Source organism: Telopea speciosissima, chromosome 2 (assembly GCF_018873765.1).
Source record: "Telopea speciosissima isolate NSW1024214 ecotype Mountain lineage chromosome 2, Tspe_v1, whole genome shotgun sequence".
NCBI classification, from domain to species: Eukaryota; Viridiplantae; Streptophyta; class Magnoliopsida; order Proteales; family Proteaceae; genus Telopea; species Telopea speciosissima.
This window is the reverse complement of record NC_057917.1, coordinates 3,195,506-3,216,777: the sequence shown is the minus strand read 5'-3', so window position 1 is coordinate 3,216,777 and position 21,272 is coordinate 3,195,506. Positions and strand designations below refer to the sequence as shown.

The following is a 21,272-nucleotide window of genomic DNA, read 5'->3' as shown; positions in this document are numbered from 1 at the left end:
AAGAAAAGAAAGAGACAGCCCCTATAGCTTCAAAGATGGAAAGTCGACATGTAGAAGACCCTACTGAAGTGGTCAATGTCGAAGAAACCAAAGTAGAAAAAGATGAAACAGCAGAAGATGAAGAGATGGTTGAGAGCACTCCACAAGAAATTATTGGCATTCAAGATGCTGTTTTTGAAGAGGTGGAGCTTGTGTCTCAAGTATTAGATGCGAAGGTTGCTAACACTGAAGACTCTATGGACAGGACATTCACAGTTGCTGCTGATTCAGAACACCATGGTTCTTCGAAGAGAAAGTTCCACGCCTTGGAGATTTTATCCCCGATGTTCCTGCTTCATCGGAATTCTGTTTGGGGATGGTCAAAGCTGCTGATTACATGTTGATTCCCCCTCATCACTACAAAATTCGAGGACGAATTTTTTCAAGTTGGGGAGAGTTTATGTAGATTCATCACCAAATAGGGCTTGTTTCATTGGGAATAAGTCTAGGGTTGAGTTACATATATGTTGGGCCTTTGTTCCCAAGGGTTTTCTATGTATTAGGCCACTTTAATGAGCCTAAACTAGGGGTACATAGGTTGCATACGGGATTAGCCCAATACTTAGTTTATTTTTATGTTTTTTAATTGAACCGGTTCAAATTGGTTGCATCCAATTGGTTCAATTTAAGTGATCATGTGACAACGCCAAGTTGGAGTTATGGAGATTGTGAGCAAAACAGAAAAATAAGAATGGCTTGAGTGAGTAATGTGGTCACTCAGCCCCTTTACTTATAGCTTTCAATCAGAGGGCAGAATTACAAATATGTCCCTGCATGGCCGACTATATTGGCTATGTGGAAAATAGAGAAAATAAAAAAGGAGAAAATACCCAAAGTACCCTTATCGGGTTACATAACTCAACAGAGATCAACCTTGGAATCAAAAGGTTTTAAGATAAGTAGAACAAAGCCAGTAAAAAGCATATGGGGTGTGTAACTTTTGTTACATTAGGACGGATAATGAGGTGGTGAAAATTGATGAGAGGAAGATTCCGCAGTGTGATTATTTTAGGTATTTGGGTTCAATCATAAATAAATAAGGTGATATAGAGGATGATGTTTCATAGAGAATAAAAATAGGATAGATGAAGTGGAGATGTGCTTTTGGAGTGTGGTGTGATCAACATATTTCTTTAAAACTCAAAAGGAAAATTTATTGGACAATCATACAATCGGCTATGGTGTATGGTGCGAAATGTTAGGAATTAAGAAGCATTATATAGCTAAACTCAGTGTAGTGAAGGTAAGGATGTTGAGATGGATTTGCGGCAAAGCTAGGAAAGATAATGTTAGGAAGGATCATATTAGAACTGATTTGGGAGCACCTCCGAGAAAGTTGTTTGAGGTGGCATGGCCATGTTCAATGGAGGCCTTTGGATGCTCTACTATGGAGGAGTAATTTGATTTAGATTGAAGGAATTAAAAGAGCCAGGGGCAGACCTAAAATGACCTTAGGAGAAGTGGTGAGGAAAGACATGCATAGCTTAGTTCTTGTATCAAGTATGACTTCAGATAGAGCTGATTGGAGGGCAAGGATCCATGTAGCTGACCCCATTTAGTTGGGTTAAGGCTGAGTTGTTATTGTTGTTTCTAAAGTGAAATTTAATAACCAAATATGGAAAGATTTGGAGTTAGTAACATGATCATGTGGGGTAATGATTACAAAAGCTTATTTTTTAGGTTTAAAACTTCACCTCCCTTCCCTTTAATTTCTCTTGCAACCAAACGGACCTATAATGTAATTTGATTGACTAGGAAACTGACTCAAATAAAAGCTCTAACTAAAGTAATGAAGTAAATTCAATTTACTTCCCTCCTACCCATATTTTCGGCCCATTAAAGTGGCTCATTACAATGAATATCCATTGGACCAAAGGCCCAACATGTATTAAACCCACCCAAGTCTTATTTCCACTAAAGGAAGCGCATTTGCTCTGATTTATCTGCATCAGTGATAGTTCACAGGTTTTTCAATGGACAGCTTTCCACGTATTTTCCTGCCAAAAGTGAGTTGGTAGACTTTGTTTATGGTATCTGATCGAACATCTTATCAACCTAGATACCCAAGGTCCATAAAATAGAGGGGCCACAATGGTCCTGTCCCACATGTATTACTAATTTATTCAGCTGTTGGTTCATAAAATTCTGGCCTTACATTCTTGGTTATAAGAAATTCAATCTTTTGGTTTCCTTTTTCATTTAACATGATTTGAAGTTTAGGAAACTTATGTATGATATCCATTCCATTGTTTCTTCACCATCAGTTCTCGGTATGCCTTCATAATTGTCATTGTTTCTGATATAGATATTAAAAACGAAGCCTGGCAGGTGAAGGAGTTGGAAGAGTCTAGGGCTAGTCTTGTACATGAAAAGCAGCATTTGATGGAAACTGTCTCTTCTCTTCAGTCACAGCTTCAGCACCTTGAAAGGGAGACTTCATTTTCTGCATCCTCAAATATAGATATGACAAAGGTTTGTTTCTTTTAACTGGCAGAGTTACTTATATTTTCTGTCTTCTCATGTGTAATGAGTAAATGTGAGCTGTGGTATGGGTATCCTAAAGATAGTCAGACTGTCAGAGTTGGCAATTCGTAACAACTACCGAAGCTGAACCAACCCCAACCCCAATCCCCCCTGCTGAGCCTGGTTATGGTCTTATTGGGATCATCTCAAACTGACCAATAATCTGTGTGGGTTCAGTTTAGATGTTTTGTTAACAAAACAGGAATTACGTGAATGGCTTGAATGATCAATGAGATCAGTCAAGCTCTCTATTTATAATAATAATAATAAAAGAGATTACAAAGGAAAGCACTGTTCACGATACTATTCACGACACTGTTCACGTGAACAGTATCACAGCCCAAATTACAATCCTACCCTTGTTCAAAAGTACATAAATAAAGCATAAATAAAAAACCCAAAATACCCTTATAATATCGGGTAACACATCTCAACACTCCCTCAAGTTGGGGCATAGATATCACACATGCCCAACTTGACTAGACTAGGATAAAACAACTTCCCACTCAACCCTTTGGTGAAGACATCAGCCAGTTGATCTCCAGACTTCACAAAAGGAATACAAATCTGCCCACTCTCTAACTTCTCCTTGATGAAGTGTCTGTCAATCTCCACATGTTTGGTACGGTCATGCTGCACTAGATTGTGGGCAATGCTAATTGCTGCTTTTTTGTCACAGTACAACATCATTGGAAGATGAACAGAACCACGAATATCAAGGAGTAAACTCTGAAGCCACAGTAACTCACATATGCCCTGGGCCATAGTACGGAATTCAGCTTCAGCACTAGATCTTGCCACAACATTTTGCTTTTTACTCCGCTATGTGGCTAGATTTCCTCCAACAAAAGTACAATAGCCGGAGGTAGATTTCCTGTCAGGGTTACCACCCCAGTCAGCATCTGTGTAAGCCTCAATGCGCAGATGGTCATGAGGAGACAAAAGGATCCCCTTTCCTGGAGCTGACTTCAAGTAATGGAGAATACGAAGAACAGTAGCCATGTGAGTGGAATAAGGGTCATCCATGAACTGCTCACAAGACTCACAAGAATGGCAATATCCGTGTCGGTGTGGGAGAGATAAATTAACTTGCCCACCAATCGTTGATATCTGCCCTTATCAACGGTTCACCATCCTTCTCTTGCGACGGGTAGTAGCTTCCAAGGAGTGTCACAAGGATGACAACCAAGCAAACCAGTCTCGATAGCAAATCTAGAACATACTTTCTCTGGAGAGAAAGATGCCTTTTGGAGAACGGGCAACTTCAATCCCAAGAAAATATCTTAGCGTCCTAGATCTTTTATGTCAAATTCCCGTCCCAAGAAAGCCTTCAGTGAGAAACTTCATCTCAGTATCATTACATCCACTATGTCATCAACATAAACTATGAGAAGAGTGACCTTTTCTCCCTTTCGCTTGATGAACAGAGTGTGATCAGCATGACTCTGTTTGTATCCACAGGAGACCATGGCTTTATGAAACCTACCAAACCATGCCCGTGGAGATTGCTTCAACCCATAGAGTGCCCTTTTGAGCCTACAAACTTTCCCATGGGTCTTGTCAGAGGAAAAACCCGGAGGAACATCCATATAAACCTCCTCTTCTAACTCCCCATGAAGAAATGCATTTTTTACATCCAACTGCTGTAGGTCCCAGCCAAAGTTGACAGCACAAGACAGTAAGACCCGGACAGTGTTCAATTTTGCAACAGGGGCAAATGTCTCCTGGTAGTCGATCCCATAAGTCTGAGTGAAGCCTCTGGCCACAAGCCTGGCTTTATATCTATCCACTGTTCCATCTAGCTTCTGCTTGACAACAAATACCCATTTGCACCCGACTGGTTTCTTACCCGAAGGAAGAACAACTAGCTCCCATGTCTCATTTTTAAGTAAGGCCGTCATTTCTTCCATCATGGCTGCTTTCCACTTTAGATCTGCAATCGCCTCCTGCCATTTCTGAGGAATAGAAATAGAGGAAAGAGAAGAAACAAATGCACGATAGGAAGGAGATAAAGCATCATAGGAAACAACATTGGAGATGGGGTGTTGGGTGCATTACCTAACGCCTTTACGAACAGCGATAGGTAAGCCAAGGGAAGGATCCTTACCAGATGATGTAGTAGGGTCTGGATCTGGATCAAGTGCAGACGATTGTGGAGGTGGTGGTAGTCTCAATTTGTCCTGTGCGCTCCCGGGTATATACCTTATCAACAGGGATTTGACTGACTGGTCTACGCTCCCCCTGAATAGGAGCCACTATAGGAGCTGAAGTTACAGAGGGCTCCCCCTGAATAGAAGCCGGAAGAATAGCAGACACATCTTCAAAACCTTGATCCTGCTCCCCCTGAAGAGGTGTCTGGGAATAATATGACAAGGACTCATGGAAGACAATATCCATGGAGACAAAAGTACGACGAGAAGGTGGATGGTAACACTTGTATCCTTTCTGGGTCGCAGAATAGCCCAGAAAAATACACCGAATGCTCTGTGGAGCAAATTTCCCATGAGGATGATGATTGCGGACATAGCCAACACAACCAAAGACTTTGGGGGGAACCACAAAGGAAGAGGAACCCTGGAGGAGATCAACGGGGGAACGACCATCAAGGACACGGGTAAGCACACGGTTGATGAGATAAGCAGCGGTAAGAATGGCATCACCCCAGTAGTGAGAAGGAACCTGCCGTGCAAACATAATGGCCCGGGCTACCTCAAGGAGATGTCTATTTTTCCTTTCAGCAGCAACCCCATTATGGGCAGGTGTGTCAACATAGCTGGTCTGATGGACAATACCATGTGCAGCCAAATAAAGTTGGAACTGACCCTCCATGTACTCTCTGCCATTATCACTGCGTAAAATGCGCAAGGTGGCATTGAATTGGGTCTGAACCATACGATGAAATAACTGAAAACAGCGGAAGACCTCACTTTTATGGCTCATCATGTACACCCAAGTGGCACGAGTATAACAATCAATAAACGAGACAAACCATCGATGACCAGAAAGGGAAGTACAACGGGCAGGGCCCCACACATCAGAATGAACCAAAACAAAAGGAAACTCACTTCTTTTATTTAATGAAGAATAACTGGAACGAGTCTGTTTGGCCAAAACACAAGCCTCACATAAAAACTCATTCCTATTACAATGCTTAATCAAGCTCGGAAACAAAAGAGACAAAGTACTAAGGGATGGATGACCAAGTCGGCAGTGCCAGAGATGAAGGTTAGGGGATGAGGTGGACTGTAAATGATGAGCTGTAGAGGAAGCCGAATGCAAAGTAGAAGGCTGACCCGGGTCAAATAAGTAGAGACCACCCTGCATCTTACCACCCCCAATCGTATACCCCGTCTCCAGATCCTGTATGACACAATGAGAAGGGAAAAAAGTCAGTTTGCAGTTCAGATCTCTAGTTAGACTACTAATAGAGAGAAGATTAGTAGAAAAGGACGGAACATGCAAAACAGATTTTAATGAAAGGGTAGGGGAGCAGCGTATGGAACCCTTCCCATTAATAGGAGAAAGGGAACCATTAGCTACTCGAACACTGTCTTTGCCGGAAGATGGAGAATAAAGATGAAATACATGGGAGGAGCCAGTCATGTGGTCAGTGGCACCGGAATCTATAATCCAAGGACTGGATATAGCCGATGCACAGAGACTACTGACTGGAGTACCTGAGGCAAAATTAGAACCAGGGGGGGCAGCAGGTGTAGATGCCGTAGTGGAGGCAACGGAAGAGGCCTGTAGCATGCGACGGAAAGCTAGGAGCTCATCCTGAGTAAGCCCAATGTCAGATGAAGGGGCAGCAGCAACAGGAGTAGGAGAATCAGCCATATAAGCCTTGGGCTTAAACTTCCCACGGGCTTTCTTTTCCTCAAAATCAGCAGGCTTCCCATGGAGCTTCCAGCATTGAGCCTTAGTATGATAGAGCCTGTTGCAGTGTTCACACTTGACAAGACCTTTAGGGACAGCAATACCACCATCGGTAGTGGTAAGAGAAGGAGTCTTGGAAGCAACTTGCAGGCGGAGCGATCAACGATGAGAGGAATGCAGCATAGCAGCCCGACGAGATTCCTCATTATGAACCAAGGCAAAGGCCTGTTCTAGGGATGGAAAAGGGGACTGCCCAAGTACTTGCAACCGAATAGGATCAAACTCCATATTTAGTCCAGCCAAAAAATCGTAGACACATATTTTGTCAACGTGTTTGCGATAGGCAGCCGATCGATGCAGTAGAGGGGATAGTCGGAGTAATGATCCAATTGCTGCCACATGTTCTTGAGGGCAGCATAGTATTTGGAGACAGAGAGCTCCTGTTGGGTAGTGGCATTAGCCTTCTTTCTAATCTCATAGACCTGTGCATCATTCCCCGTGCAACCATAAGTCTCTTTGGCACCATTCCAGATAGTATGGGCAGTGTCCAGTAGAAGAAAATTGTTTGAGATATCCCCTTGCATAGAATGGATCAAGTAGGACATCACCATCGCATCATTCGATAACCACTTGTTGAGCTGAGAACCCTCTTCCACTAGGTTAGTTGTTGTCCCAAGAAGATGGCCAGTGAGGCCACGACCAACTACTGTCAAATAGGTAGACCGAGACCACTTCAGGTAGTTGGAGCCATCAAGTTTGATTGGGGCAGCAAGGGGAAGAAAATCAGTCCGGGGCTGGCCATTAATGCCAGAAGAGGCCGAAGAAGAATCTGAACCAGTCATTGCGAGCAGTAACCAATCTTCAATGAAGCGAGAAATAGCCAAAAAATATCCAAAAAATTCTGGAATCGACCCCCAATAGAAAAGGGCTGTATTGGAGCAAAAAATCTCAGATATGTAGGCTGGGAATGATGTCGAATGAAGGCAGCAAGGGTGCCAATCAGATGCAGCAGGAACCAGCAGCCCAACCCCAAGATCGAATAATGTCAGGGTTTTGAAAAAAACCCTGAGAAGAGAGATCGATAAGGGGGATGGGGTCTTCAACCAATCTGATGAAGTGAATAGGGACTGAGAACAATATCAAATAAAGATCCCACAATAGAAGATGCAGCCGAAACAGATGTAGAGGCCTGATCTCTAAAAAAAATAGGAATCTTCAAATCGCAGACAGTGCTTCAGCTCCACTCGATCCAAAAAAGAGGCATAAAAAAGGAGGTATATTGGGGCAGCAGCTAGATCATTACGATCACCTCAGTAGTGCTGCCCTAATGGGAGAAGAAGAACCAAAAGAAAGGAAGAAAGAAGAAGGGAAGAAGCTCGATGGAGGGAAGGAGAAAAAAATCGAAGGGAGGGAGGTGGGTTTTGAAAACCTAGATCAGAGTGTATTTGGCTCTGATACCATGTTGGAACCGCTTCCTCTAAAAGGCCGACCTTGTAAAGGGAGGAAACAATATGTACATCATACAGGAGCTTTAACACGGCGGACTATCCAAAGGGGGACACGGGTGGATAAATAATTTTTTAATACCTGCCCGCTCCCAGGGGGACTCGATACCGTGACCCCTACCTGCTCTGATACCATGTTAACAAAACAGGAATTACTTGAATGGCTTGAATGATCAATGAGATCAGTCAAGCTCTCTATTTATAATAATAATAATAAAAGAGATTACAAAGGGAAACACTGTTCACGATACTATTCACGACACTGTTCACGACACTGTTTACGTGAACAGTGTCACAGCCCAAATTACAATCCTACCCTTGTTCAAAAGTACATAAATAAAGCATAAATAAAAAACCCAAAATACCCTTATAATATCGGGTAACACATCTCAACATGTTTTCATATTGATCTGATGGCTAACCGGGTTGAACTTAATTTTCAGCTGATTAAGCTGTATGGACCAACGGTAAGGTTGGTCCATTACGTCTTAGTGGTCGTAGGTTTGAAAACAGCCTCTCCGCGAAGCAGGGTGCATACATTATGACCCTCCCCCGGCCCCGCAGTGACGGGAGCCTACCGAAGCTGAACCAACCCCAACCCCAAACCCCCCTGCTGAGCCTGGTTATGGTCTTATTGGGATCATCTCAAACTGACCAATAATCTGTGTGGGTTCAGTTTAGATGTTTTCATGCTGATCTGATGGCTAACCGGGTTGAACTTAATTTTCAGCTGATTAAGCTGTATGGACCAACGGTAAGGTTGGTCCATTACGTCTTAGTGGTCGTAGGTTCGAAAACAGCCTCTCCGCGAAGCAGGGTTAAGGCTGCATACATTATGACCCTCCCCCGGCCCCGCAGTGACGGGAGCCTCGTGCACTAGGTACGCCCTTTTTTTAAGCTGTATGGACCAACCTGCATTAATTTTTTGCAAGATTGTTATGTACAAACCTAATTAATGTCTATATTGGCATTTCTGAGCCCAATGACATTGCAGGTTGTTGTGTCCAAACCTAATTACTGGTTATATTGCTATTTTGAGCCTAGTGACTCTTTGATGATCATAGGTGTACCATCTTTGTAGTCTAGCTGTATCATAGATATATATTAATACAAGTGGTGGAGGTGGGACCATCCATACACTGGGTCCCATACTTCTACGCAGGTTCTTGTGTCAGAGATTGACAGCTGATCTGTGGTGTTCTTTTTTTAACTGTGTTCGCCATATTCTTTCTGACCACTGTGAGAGTAGTGGGTATCGTCTAGAAAGGATCATTGGATTGTATGTCTCATATTCCCTGCATGTGTGCCTTGTTGATCGTCTCCCAATTTTAAGAAATGGGCTGGTTATTTCTGTTGAATTTCCTAGATTTTAAGGATATGTAGAATGCTGGTGCTCATTAGAAACCAGAGAATTGCATTGGGATAATCATTGCGTCATCCCTGAATGACTCATCCTCTGGTCAATTCCATGAACAGAAGAAAGTATCTGAGGATATTTTAGTAGATAGACTAAATCCACCAGTACATTTACAGAAAGGAAAACATATGCATCCCCCACGGGACCTAGTGAGCTTACCCGCCCAATCTAACGAGTGGAGAAGGTATCTAAGGGCGCTTCCTGTAATAAAGGACACAGTATTGTGACCTATCTAGGTTACTGGGATAAGTCAAAACATTAGATAAACAGATGGAGCTTGGCTAATCCAGGATGATGCCTCTGTGCTCTTAGTGAATTAGCTAGTCCTAAATAGTACAAATGCAATTCAGAGTGAGCCTAACATTTATATACGTGAGAAGTGGGAATACATTGACTTGCACTATGCAGGCTGTCCTTGTAAGCAGAAAGAGAGAGTTTAAAATAAATTGTTATGCAAGCATTTCGTTGTGTACATATACATGGAAGATTGAGTATCTCAAAGTTGTCATAACAAAGTCTAACTCAGTATAGAATTGTTTGAGCAAGTCTTGATACAAAGAATGTAGTGTTGTCACTGTAGTACTGATCAATAACAGAAACAAATAGTATGAGGAAGAATGTTCTATTGTGTCCTGTGGGATGATGTACTTAAATTTTTGCCCCCTGGACCTTAAGGCAACAAATGGAAAACTTTGACAGCTTTACAGATTCTTTCCCCAACTTTTTTCTTGAATATGGTTATGAACATAAAGATTAGCTGGCTTCTGAATAACCTGTCAAAATGACATGCATAGGTTGGGACCATAGTTGTCATGGCGTCGCCATGGCGTCCTGTCGCTGGAGAAGGTTGCATGGCGACCTACGCCATGGCGTCCCTCTTTGATTTCTTCTTCCTGTCTTCGATTTCTTCTTCCCTCTTCGATTTCTTCTTTCCCTCTTCGATTTCTTTCGATTTCTTCTTCGATTTCTGAATTTTCTTCTTAAAACTTGAGAAACAATAGAGAAAAAATAAAACATGGCTTGAGTATACATCTATTAAAACATTAAAAATAGAGAAAATAAAAAATAAAACAGTTGCCATGGCGGGACATGTCGATATATCGACGTGACACCCCTCCACCGACTTGGATCGCCGTGACGCCGTGACAACTATGCTTGGGACTAATAACAAGTACGGCTTTGAGTAGAGCTGATTGGAGAAAAAGGATCCATGTAGCGACCTCTTAGTTGGGATAAAACTGAGTTGAGGATTAAATATGGCATCCTTCAACTTAAAGAAAAGGACTGAATGAAAGAAACTGTTTAGTTTCATTTATCTGATCTAAATTAAAGTTCAAGCAGCCCTTTCCTTCTTGCTCAATTTGACTTTTATTTGGTGGTGATGAGGCAGATAAGAGGAACCCTTTTTTTTCCGCGGGTGGGGGGGGGGAGGGGGCATGATGAGAAGATCTTGATACACTATAATGTCATTATTTCTATTCTATTATTTTGTGAAATATAAGAGACTCTGATAACAGTTAGGATTTTTGGTGAAGTCCCTGGGGAAAGAAAATATTCTGCATAATGAAAAAAGAATTGCAAGATGAGCAGAGTTCTTCATTTGTATACTTTGATCAATGAACACTTTATTTACTCTCTGGTTTTTTTTTACCGCCCACAGGTCTTTTAAGGAAGTTTTTATCTCTGATAAGTTTTTATGGACCTTTGCAGCATGTATCTGAACATGAGGATTTGAATGCTCAGATAGAAGCAGGACATGTACTAGTTGAGAAACTGATTGCTGAAAATGCACAACTTGTTGAAAAGGTAACACCTTGTCATGGTAGTAGTTCATGAACATGTTGTTTTCATCTATTATTGTTGTTTTTTAAACTTTGTTGTGATCCCTAAGGCTCTCTTTGGTATAGTTTAAATTTATGTTTTTCTGACATATAAACATAAACAGATGCGTTTGGTATTATTTATAACCCTTATTTCTCATTAAAATAAATCAATAGAAGCATAAATTCATAAATAGCTTGAGAGTTGTTTATGATTTATCACCATAAACTGTTAATGTTTATTTATGCGGGTACCATTAATGAACATGTGCAGAATTGCTACTTAAGTGGGGGTAAAATGGTAAAATTAATGGAAATTAGAACAAAACTTGTCTTTTGCCTCTCTCTCTCTCCCCAACCCGGAGGGAAAATGACCACCTTGCCCCTATGAAAAGTGGAAATGCCACCCCCATGATGGCAATGCGTATGCTATCATTGGCCCCCATGCACGCGTAGGAGCCACGCTCCTCCATAGTGAACATCAACGCTTATATTATATAATATATATAATAATAATAATAATATGGAGAAAAGAACATGTCGTGTGGCCCACATGGCTCCTACGTCTAGACACAGAAGCCTGTGAAAGTACTGCGCTGCCCCATGGAAAGGTAAAGATCCCGCAAAAGGTGATGCTTGTGTGTACGCTCCCATTGGCCAGCGTGCGTGTGCAGGTTCTAGAAGCCCAGGTAATGATCTCTTGCCCTAATAATATATTCTTCACTTAAGCATACCAAACATATTTTTCATTATATAATCTATTAAGTCTAGTAGTAACCAAATGATTATTCTCTATAGCCCATAACCCATTATTCATATGATCATAAATATAAATATAAACTATGCCAAAGAGAGCCTAAGTTTGTTCGTTTAATTTCTGATAGGATATCATGCATGTGATCATTATACGAGGCTGAGGACCCAACATATTACGGGTGCAACTTAGGGCGAAATAGACCTAGAATGACGAGGAAAGCTAACCACTGATTAGACCTTTGTCTGGGCCATTGTTTGGCTGTGATAATCGGATTTTGTTGGACAAACAGCAGCCATTTAGTGCGAAGCATTGATTTGTTGTCCTGGATATGTGCATAATCTGACTTGGGGCAGAACTAGAGCTAAAGTGATGATTATAGCCATCTTACGAGTTAACCCTTTAATGACAATCCTGTGGCTAGCCAATCAGCTCATGCTTACTTAGACAAACAGCAAATTTTTCAGAAATCAATTAGTGGTTCTCTTTCATGGGTGTCATAACATTGTGTACATAGATTGTCGCAAGTCATGTTTCATCTGTAGTTATAAATCTCTAATAGAAATGGAGTTGGATTTCTCAAGCCTTCTTGCCACTGAGAATCTAATTATGTTCTCCCTTTCCCCCCCCCCCCCCCAAAAAAAAAAAAATCAATATTAGCAAAACAAAAGATGTAAATACTAATTTTTGATTTGTTTGTTATAACCTTTATTTCTTTTAGATGGTGTAAAATATCCAGTAATTCCATTGCCGACGAGTAGGCATGGGAGGGCTCCTCTAGGGACTTCTACATAGGCTCTTATCCAATAAATGTAGACAGCTCACTTTTTGTTCTGTTGATTCCTATTGTTGTTGTAAAGTATGCTCCTCCTCGGCTTGTACTCTACATGTATTCTCCTTTCTTTAATAAAATTGTTGTTCATAAAGAAAAATTGCTTCAGTGAGTGAGCCTTGGCGCAATGGTTAAGGTGTGCTATTGCAACCTGTTGGTTGCGGGTTCGAAACTTGGAAACAGCCTCTCCTGCGAAGCAGGGGGTAAGGTTGCGTACATTTGCCCCTCCCAGATCCTGCAGTAGCGGGAGCCTTCTGCACTGGGACACTCTTTTTTCATCAAGAAAAATTGCTTCAGTTGCAATTTTTTTTAAAATACTTTCCAAAAAAACAAAATTCACATCTGTCTCTTCTTTACAGAAATCTAACAAAAAAGATCTCCCTTAATAGATGGTGATATCCATCCCAATTATTTTTATCTTTCTCTGACCACCTTAAGATTAAGAAAGCACATCTTTTCTTACATCTCACTCAACAAGTTTTTTAAATTTTCTGCCCCTCTCTTACAGAACTCCTAGTCATCACATTGTTCCTCTAATTAAATTCACATCTTTATATGTAAACAATAGTCCCTATCTTGCTCTTGCTCGAGAATGGATATGGGTGGATATAACCTTTGCTGGTAAGTCGATCTGTGAGACTGTTGGTATGCTTGCCTTTGGAGCCGCCATCAATCTTATTTGGATGGAACAGAATCTCAAAAGATGGTCTCCTTCCTTCAGATCTTTCGTGCAGATTTGGAAGTCTATTGCTTTCGAGGTCAGAAGCAAGGTTTCATCGGTCTCCTCTCGTGTTGATTCTCCAAGGAATAGACATATTGTTGTGTACTGGGATTTGCTTATTTCCTTACTGCAGCCATCTGCCTCCTCTCCTTTAGGGTGGTCCTTCTTTGGTTTGATGTGTAATGCTGTATTGTTTTTCCTTTTCCCCTTCTTAGAGTCCCCTTTTATCTCTTTCTCCTTTTGGTAATGAATTCTTTATTCACCCAAAAAAAAAAAAACAGTTCCTCTCTTTCCAACCCACTTTTTTCTTGTTTGTTGTTTTTTCATCCTTTTTAAGTCATATTAAATCAATCTCTGTCCTTTCTAAATCTTCTCTTCCTCCATGTCTCCCACATCTCTATCACGAAATAAATTTTTACTTTCAATGTCTCTTCCCTCTCACCTAACATCGCCTTCTGTTCTCTATCTGAATCTTCTCTTCCCACTCTCCCCCTCAATCTTTATTTCTAATAAATTTTACTCTGCATATTGCTCCTCACACTCTCACCAAACATTCTTGCCTCCCCCTCTTCCACCGCCACCTTCTCCATGTTCTTGAGGAGATTCTATGTGATGTAGATAAGTCACCGAAGAAGTTTATTTTATATGAAAAAAAAATTCGGTTGGGCCATATATGCAGGGTTTAAAGTATCGGTGCGTATCGTACCGTATCGGCCGATACATCTCGGTATCGATCGGTGTCGATACGATACATACCGATACGTATCTTTAAAAAAAAAAAAACAATGTAGCGACTGTATCGATATGCATGTCAATACGATATGATACGATCGATACGTATCGATACAGCTGATACGTATTATTTTCAAATTTTTATTATTTTTTAAATGTATCGGTACGTATCGATATGTATCGATCGATATGTCGATACATATCGATACGTATTGGTCGATACGTATCGATACACATGCCTTTTTTCATATTTTACACTAAACATGAACCAGAACGGCCAAAAATTTTTTGGGGGCCTAGCCCCCGAACCCCACCAAAGAGATTTGTTCGCTTGCTACAGGTTGGGCCTCCGTGTCACGAACTAAATGTTAATTTTTTTCTCCCTTCGGGTTGCACCACAAAATATGTCGGGTCGGGTCGGATCCACATTGCACTCGAATCCTTGGAATACAAGACATACTCAACACTTGAAAGGGAAAAGGCAGGTTTTTTCACAAAAAACTTGATCTTTTGCTTTAAATCTTGCATTTTAGTTCCTTTTTTTTTTGCTAGGATTCAAGGAGAATAGGTTCAACTAACTATTAGATGCATGTTTGGTATACATTTGCAAAGATTTGAACTCAAATCCACAATTTTTCACCCAAAACCGAAAATGGCTTCCTCAAGAGTCAGTATTGTGCTTATGTTTGGTCACAGTACACAACATCATCCTAGTTGCTCCTATTCTTGAAGACCTTACAAACATGAGTTTGATCCACCTCGACATTCTTCATGGCAATAGAGTGACTCCGCATGTAAGAATCTCATTTTATATAACAATTTAGAAGTGCTGCACTTGTCTGGTTATACATTATTCACAATTCTTAGTGTATATGCATGATATATGACATATATTGCTTGTTTATATTGTCTTTTGTCCAAAAATGTATTTTCATGTGTATTTTGATCATTTTCATGCGTTTCTGCACCAATCGATACGCATCTCCGATCTGATATGATACGATACGTCTCTTAAAATCGCCTAACCGATACAATACCCGATACCGATACTTTAAACCTTGCATATATGCATTGGGACTTTGATCCCATGGGTTTACTTTGTAATTGGCCAATTTAATGGGCCAAAAATATGGGTAGAAAGTAGTAAAACGGGATTTACTTCCTTAGTTTAGTTAGAGTCCTATTTTGAGTCTAATTTCTTTATTCTTAGTCAATTTAGGTTACCTTATTAGTTAAGGATAGGGTTAGGCGTTTCCTTGTTAGTGTCTTAAAGTCTTCTTTTTGAGTCTTCTATATTAGTTTGTAGGGGAGGCCAACATTATACATGAATTTGATTAATGAAATATTGGTTGAGCCTTTGTGAAAATCCTGAGATAGGATGGGTGAGATGCCCAGGCTGAGATAGCCATTCCCTTCCATCAGTTATTGAATTTAAACCCTAATTTTGTTAAAATCAAATTCAAGAGTGCTACAAGCTGCTGGGATTTCTTTCAACTTATTGTCACATCGATTTCTTGAAGATTACCACATTAAGATCATTGCTGCTTCAACAGGTTACAAATTTGTGGGTTTTTATTTGTTATTTCAACGAAGGAAATTGTTCCCTCATTTGAGTTCACATTGTTCTCTTGGTTCCCTCGTATGATTTGGGTTCCCATTATTCTTTTGGTTCCTTCATATGATTTCTTGTTTGTTGGAGAGTTTTTTTATTTGATCCTGGCTGGGATTAAACCTATTCTGGTTCTAGTTTTACATTTCTATGGTTCTTGCTGTAGAATAATGGTTGTACATTTTCAGACCTTGGTATCTGTAACTGGAGAGTTATTGTAACATTTTTCTTTCTGTGGGTGAAAGTTGCCATAACATGTTAGTCACCCCCCAAATCTGAAGTTTCCATAACATAGTTAATAACCTTATTTGGCACTCCTTTCCTTTGATTGAGTCATTGCTCTTGTTACAATATCAGTACAATAATGATCACTTACCATAAGAAGAAGAAATCCATGTGAATTCTACATCTTTCTGTAATTTTAATAAAAGATGTTTTTTTTTGGTAGAAAGGTCTTTGATGTAGGTTCTGCCATAATTAAGGATTCCAAGAAACTGTTGAAGGTGTAATGGAGGGGCCAGAGATGCCGCTGACATGGACGGGAGCGTCCATCTTTTGCCAGTAATGGCCGGGTATTGCAGTGTGTTTGCAAATACAGCCAGTTCCAAAACTAGAAACAACGTTACAGTCTTACAGATATAGAAAATACCTCCCTCTCTTAGAGACTTCTTCCTCTCCCTCCCCCCCTTGTCTTTCTACTCTTTCTATCTCTGTAACGTTGTTTCTCTCAAGGAATAAAGAAGAAGATGAGAAACCGAGAGAGAAAAAAGACCCCAGCAACTAATACCAATAGGCTATATACCCATAATAAATTAGAACATTTACAATAATACTCTATGCTGTATATAAATAAAACATGAACACTACCCCTTAAGCTGGAGCATAAATATCACCCATGCCCAGCTTGGAATAACTGTCAAGAAAAGCAGGGTGAAACAAGGCCGTCATGAACATGTCACCCAACTGATCACTAGTACGAACAAATGGAGTAGAAATCAACTTCCTCATGACGACATCCCTCGCAAATGGCAGTCAACCTCACTATGCTTAGTCCGCTCATGAAAAAACTGATTACTGGCAGCCTAATTATCACAATACATATCCATAGGTTTATTGATTGGAAAAGCAAACTCCTGCACAAGAGATTTAACCCACATTAATTCAGTTACAGCATTTGCGATGGCCCTATACTCATTCAGCACAAGACCGAGCTACTATAGTTTGTTGTTACTCCTCCATGTAACAAGATCATAGTTGTCAAGGCATCTAGTCACCTTGGACGTCTTGGTCGCCTTTCTTCCAGGCCCCTGCCAAAACCTTGAGTCATCTAGACACTGTGACAACTATGAACAAGATTACCATCAACAAAAGTACGGTTTCCGGTAGTTGATCTTCTGTCACCATAAGCACAAGCCCAGTCAGCATCAGAATACCCAACAATATCAGTATGACAATGAAAACGATAGATAAAGTGTTCAAAATATGATATGTTGCCTCTTAGTAAGCCTGCTTAAGCTTCTCCATGAATTGACTAATAACACCAACAACAAATGAAATGTCAGGTCTGGTACTTTATGAAAAGAAGGGAACACTAGTCATGTGATTGGAAGCACCAAAATCAATAATCTAATTGGTAGAAGATGAAGAAGCAAGAAGCTTAGCAATACATATATGCGCTAGGCCGCTAGTGTGGCAGTGGATGAGGAAGTGGAAGCCTCAAGTTGCTGAAGGCGTTTCAATAACTGGTTACAGTAATCTTGAGACAGAGAACTTGATGGACCAGCTCCAGATGAAGAGGCAAAATTGGTGTTGTTAGATGACACCATGTTAGAATTCCCATTAATCACTGCTGAGTTTGCCGCTTGTTGTGCCCACTCGGGTCTACCATGCTCTACCACAGTGCATGCATTGTTGTAAAGGTTGGTCAGTCTGCTGTCCTCATGACCAATAGTACCCATGGCCTCTATCTCCCTCTGAACCATGCCCTCGTATGAAAAAACTAGAACCTCCTCCATGACCACTGCTGCCAGTAACAAACAAGAACTATCCTTGGACAAAGAAGAAGATTCAGCTTTGACGATAGAGGGAGAGACAATTCAATGAATGCAGTAGAATGCCTCATTCGTAGAAGGAACCTTCTCACTGATAACGAGTTGGCTTTTGACAGGTTGCAAATCAGAGTCTAATCCAGAGAGAAATTTTGCTACTTGAAGTTCTGCATGTTGAGATTTAAAAACTTCTAGATCAGTTGAAAGGGTTGGTAGACGTTCAATTCTTCCCACATTCTCTTGATGCACTATAATTTTAACAGATTTACCATTCTCTTTGAAAGAAAAGATCTTTTCATAAAGACCATACACTCGGCACATATTTTTGTCTTAAAAAAGTAGTTGTCAAGGTGTCGCTTAGGCATCCACGTGCCTTGGATGACTAGGCGGGTGCCTTGGTAGCCTTACTGATGCCACCTTGCACTTGGACCCCCTCCAATGCTTTGGTTTGCCCTAGATGCTGTGACAACTATGTGAAAAGCTCTCCTTCAAATCGTCCCAAACACCCTCAGCAGTAGTATGAAACATGACATTAGCAGCTACAGACAGTTCCATATTGACTGGATGCTCACCTAGGTGAAGCCTTGACAACTATGTATATCATTTATTGTCTGGAGTTGCCGGGGAAGAAGTCAGATAATCCACTTTACCTTTAGCATTGATATACACTCTTATAGCCTGTGCCCAAAGTAGATAATTGGAAGCCTCATTCAGCTTAATAGAAGCAATTTGGACTTTTATATTGTCCTCAAAAGGTTTAGAGTCACCTCAGCAACGCACTCAGTCACAGTCCCAGAAGCAATCAAGAATTAAGATGAAATCAACATTGCAGGATGAAGAACCACCAATATCGCAGAGCAACAATTCTCTCCAAACCGCAGAGAGAATAGGGTGCTGAGCGTGCCAAAAAAGTTAAGAAATACTCAGTTGACATATATATAACATAAACTGATAATAAGAACAACTAGCACATTGGATACACCAACAAATAATCAAACCAACTAGGACTTCAGATATTGCAGGGCCTAAGATAATTACATATCAGAAAACTTGAAGAACAGGGTACCGCAGGTAGTGTCATTGCAGGAACAATCAATCACAGCAACATCACATCAAGGTGGTCTTTATCAGATAAAGGAATCCCTTGTTTTTATGTGAGATTTATCAAGGGAACCCATCAAGGCTCATGCACTGAAGCAGCAGCTGCTGCTATAAATATAAAACCAGAAACTTTGAAAGACTCTCAAAACAGGGGAAGAAAAAACCTGTGGTTATTATTGATCAATAATGCTTTGATATCGTGTTATAATATAAGTTCAATAATGATCAATAATCATAAGAAGAAGAAAGATCAAGGAAGAATAAGAATGAAGAAGATGAGAAACCGAGAAGGAGAAAAAAATCTTCTCAATCAATAGCAAGTATATTTATAAAACTAAACTTTAGTCTAATTGCAAACAAACCCAACAACCAATAACAGCAGACTACAATAACAACACCACCAACAACTCAGCCTTATTCCAACCAAATGGGGTCGGCTACATGTGTCCTTTCAAAACAAGGTAGAGAAAAACTGAGGTCCTCACAAAGGGAAAGGAAAGTAAGAGGATGAAGAGTAACAATGAAGAAATGGGATAAGAAAAGTGAGAAAGAGGAAAGAGGATAGCCCAGGAAACTAGGAAAATCTCAGCTACATGGTGTCGATAATGTGGAGCCTTGCCCTTCAACAGGCTCTATCTGAGGTCATAGTGTCATACTTGGTACAAGACCCAAACTATGCATATTATTCTTCCCAACCTCACCTATGGTCGTCTTAGGCCTGCCCCTAGCTCTTTTAGCTCCTTTAATCGGCATCAGATTACTCCTCTTTACTGGGGCGTCCCCAGGCCTCTGTTGCACATGGCCACATTCTTGGAGCTTGTCGTTGATCGGAGCAACTCCTGCATCAGCTCTAATACGTTCGTTCCTCACTTTATCCTTCCTAGTAAAGCAAAAGTCAAGATGTTCGTATCAATTGTTGTAGGTTGTATTTTGGTAGGTTTTAACAATTCTACCAATCTGGGTTGTTTGTGGTAATTTTATTAGATTTTGTTTTTATTTCTTTTGGTTCTCAAATAATGCTTTGGTGTAGAATCTTATTAATATTTTATTCTTATTTTAAGTTATAGTGTGTAAGCCTTGGCGCAATGGTTCAGTTTCGCTATTGCAACCACTAGGTTGCGGGTTTGAAACATGGAAACAGCCTCTCCGTGAAGCGGGGTAAGGCTGCGTACATTTGCCCCTCCCAGACCCTGCAGTAGCGGAAGCCTCGTTCACATAACAATATGCTTTTGTTTGTTTGGAATTATCTGGATTTGATCTGTACTTTGTGTTTGCGTTCAGGTGAATGAACTGTACATTGAGCTTGATCGACAGAGTATAAGAGCTGCACATTCTTCAACAGCTGGATTTGATCCAGCTGTAATGACAGGAACTGCAATCAGTGCAGAAAAAGTTTCGGAGTTCAGTGAGAAGATGTCTGCATCAGGTGAGAATATGGAATCCTTTGAAACTATTCAAATGGGAGACAGGATAAGCAGCACCAACAATCCAGATACAGGCATCAGTGCCATCACTTCAATCCAGATAGAAGAATACCCTGCATCGTTTGAAGCTGGCGGGTCTGAAGAAATTGTGCAGGTTCCATTGGATGACAGTGAAGTTCAGGAGAATGAGTCACCAGCAGCCTTGGCATCTGAAGAAAATGTTACCCTGCCATTATCGGATGCACCACTAATTGGGGCTCCTTTCCGGCTGTTTTCTTTTGTTGCGAAATATGTCAGTGGTGCTGATTTAGTTAACCAGAACACTTCAAGTTCCAGTAGGTAGGATGAATTATGATTTTTTTTTCTTTCAAGTTTTTGTTATTTTTATTACCTTTGATTTAATCTCCAATCCTTTCCCAACTTTTAACAGATTAAAGAATGTAAAGACTGAAGAAAAGTTACTTCATTGGAGATAGGGTTCAGAACATCCATAATCAGGTTCTTGATTTGATGCTTAGGATCAATGTTTTCTAAAATGGATAATGTTCAGGCCCAGCGGTTCAAAAATATCCAAGTACCTAGCCCAACGGTAAGACCTGGTATATTTCTAATGTAAACCAGTTACCAGAACAGAATAATTTAGCAAAAAAATAGTCCAGAACAGGATCACAGAATAGAGAAAATACTTCTTGTGTAAGTCATAAAATAATAATAATAATAAAAAAAAAAAGGACTCCAATTGAATGGATCATGGATGGTTAAAGCCCGTCATTTCTTCAAATCTGAAATCTCTTTTTGATTCAAAATCGTGTGGTGTAACGTATATCCTTCAGTTCGGATCATGAAATAGATTAGATGAATCGAAAAATGG

General features: G+C 40.5%; 1 protein-coding gene across 2 annotated transcripts in view; it reads left to right on the top strand.

The window, feature by feature from the left end:
* Window positions 1–20,874, top strand: part of LOC122649927 (protein MLP1 homolog) — a 39,061-nt gene extending 18,187 nt beyond the window's left edge. For both annotated transcript variants that reach the window (XM_043843191.1, XM_043843190.1), the window contains exons 7-9: window positions 2,368–2,511; window positions 11,071–11,166; window positions 20,259–20,874. In XM_043843191.1, coding sequence (XP_043699126.1) covers window positions 2,368–2,511; window positions 11,071–11,166; window positions 20,259–20,744 — 726 coding nt within the window. In that variant the 3' untranslated portion in view covers window positions 20,745–20,874. The remainder of the gene's footprint in view (window positions 1–2,367; window positions 2,512–11,070; window positions 11,167–20,258) is intronic.
* Window positions 20,875–21,272: the final 398 nt, after the last annotated feature.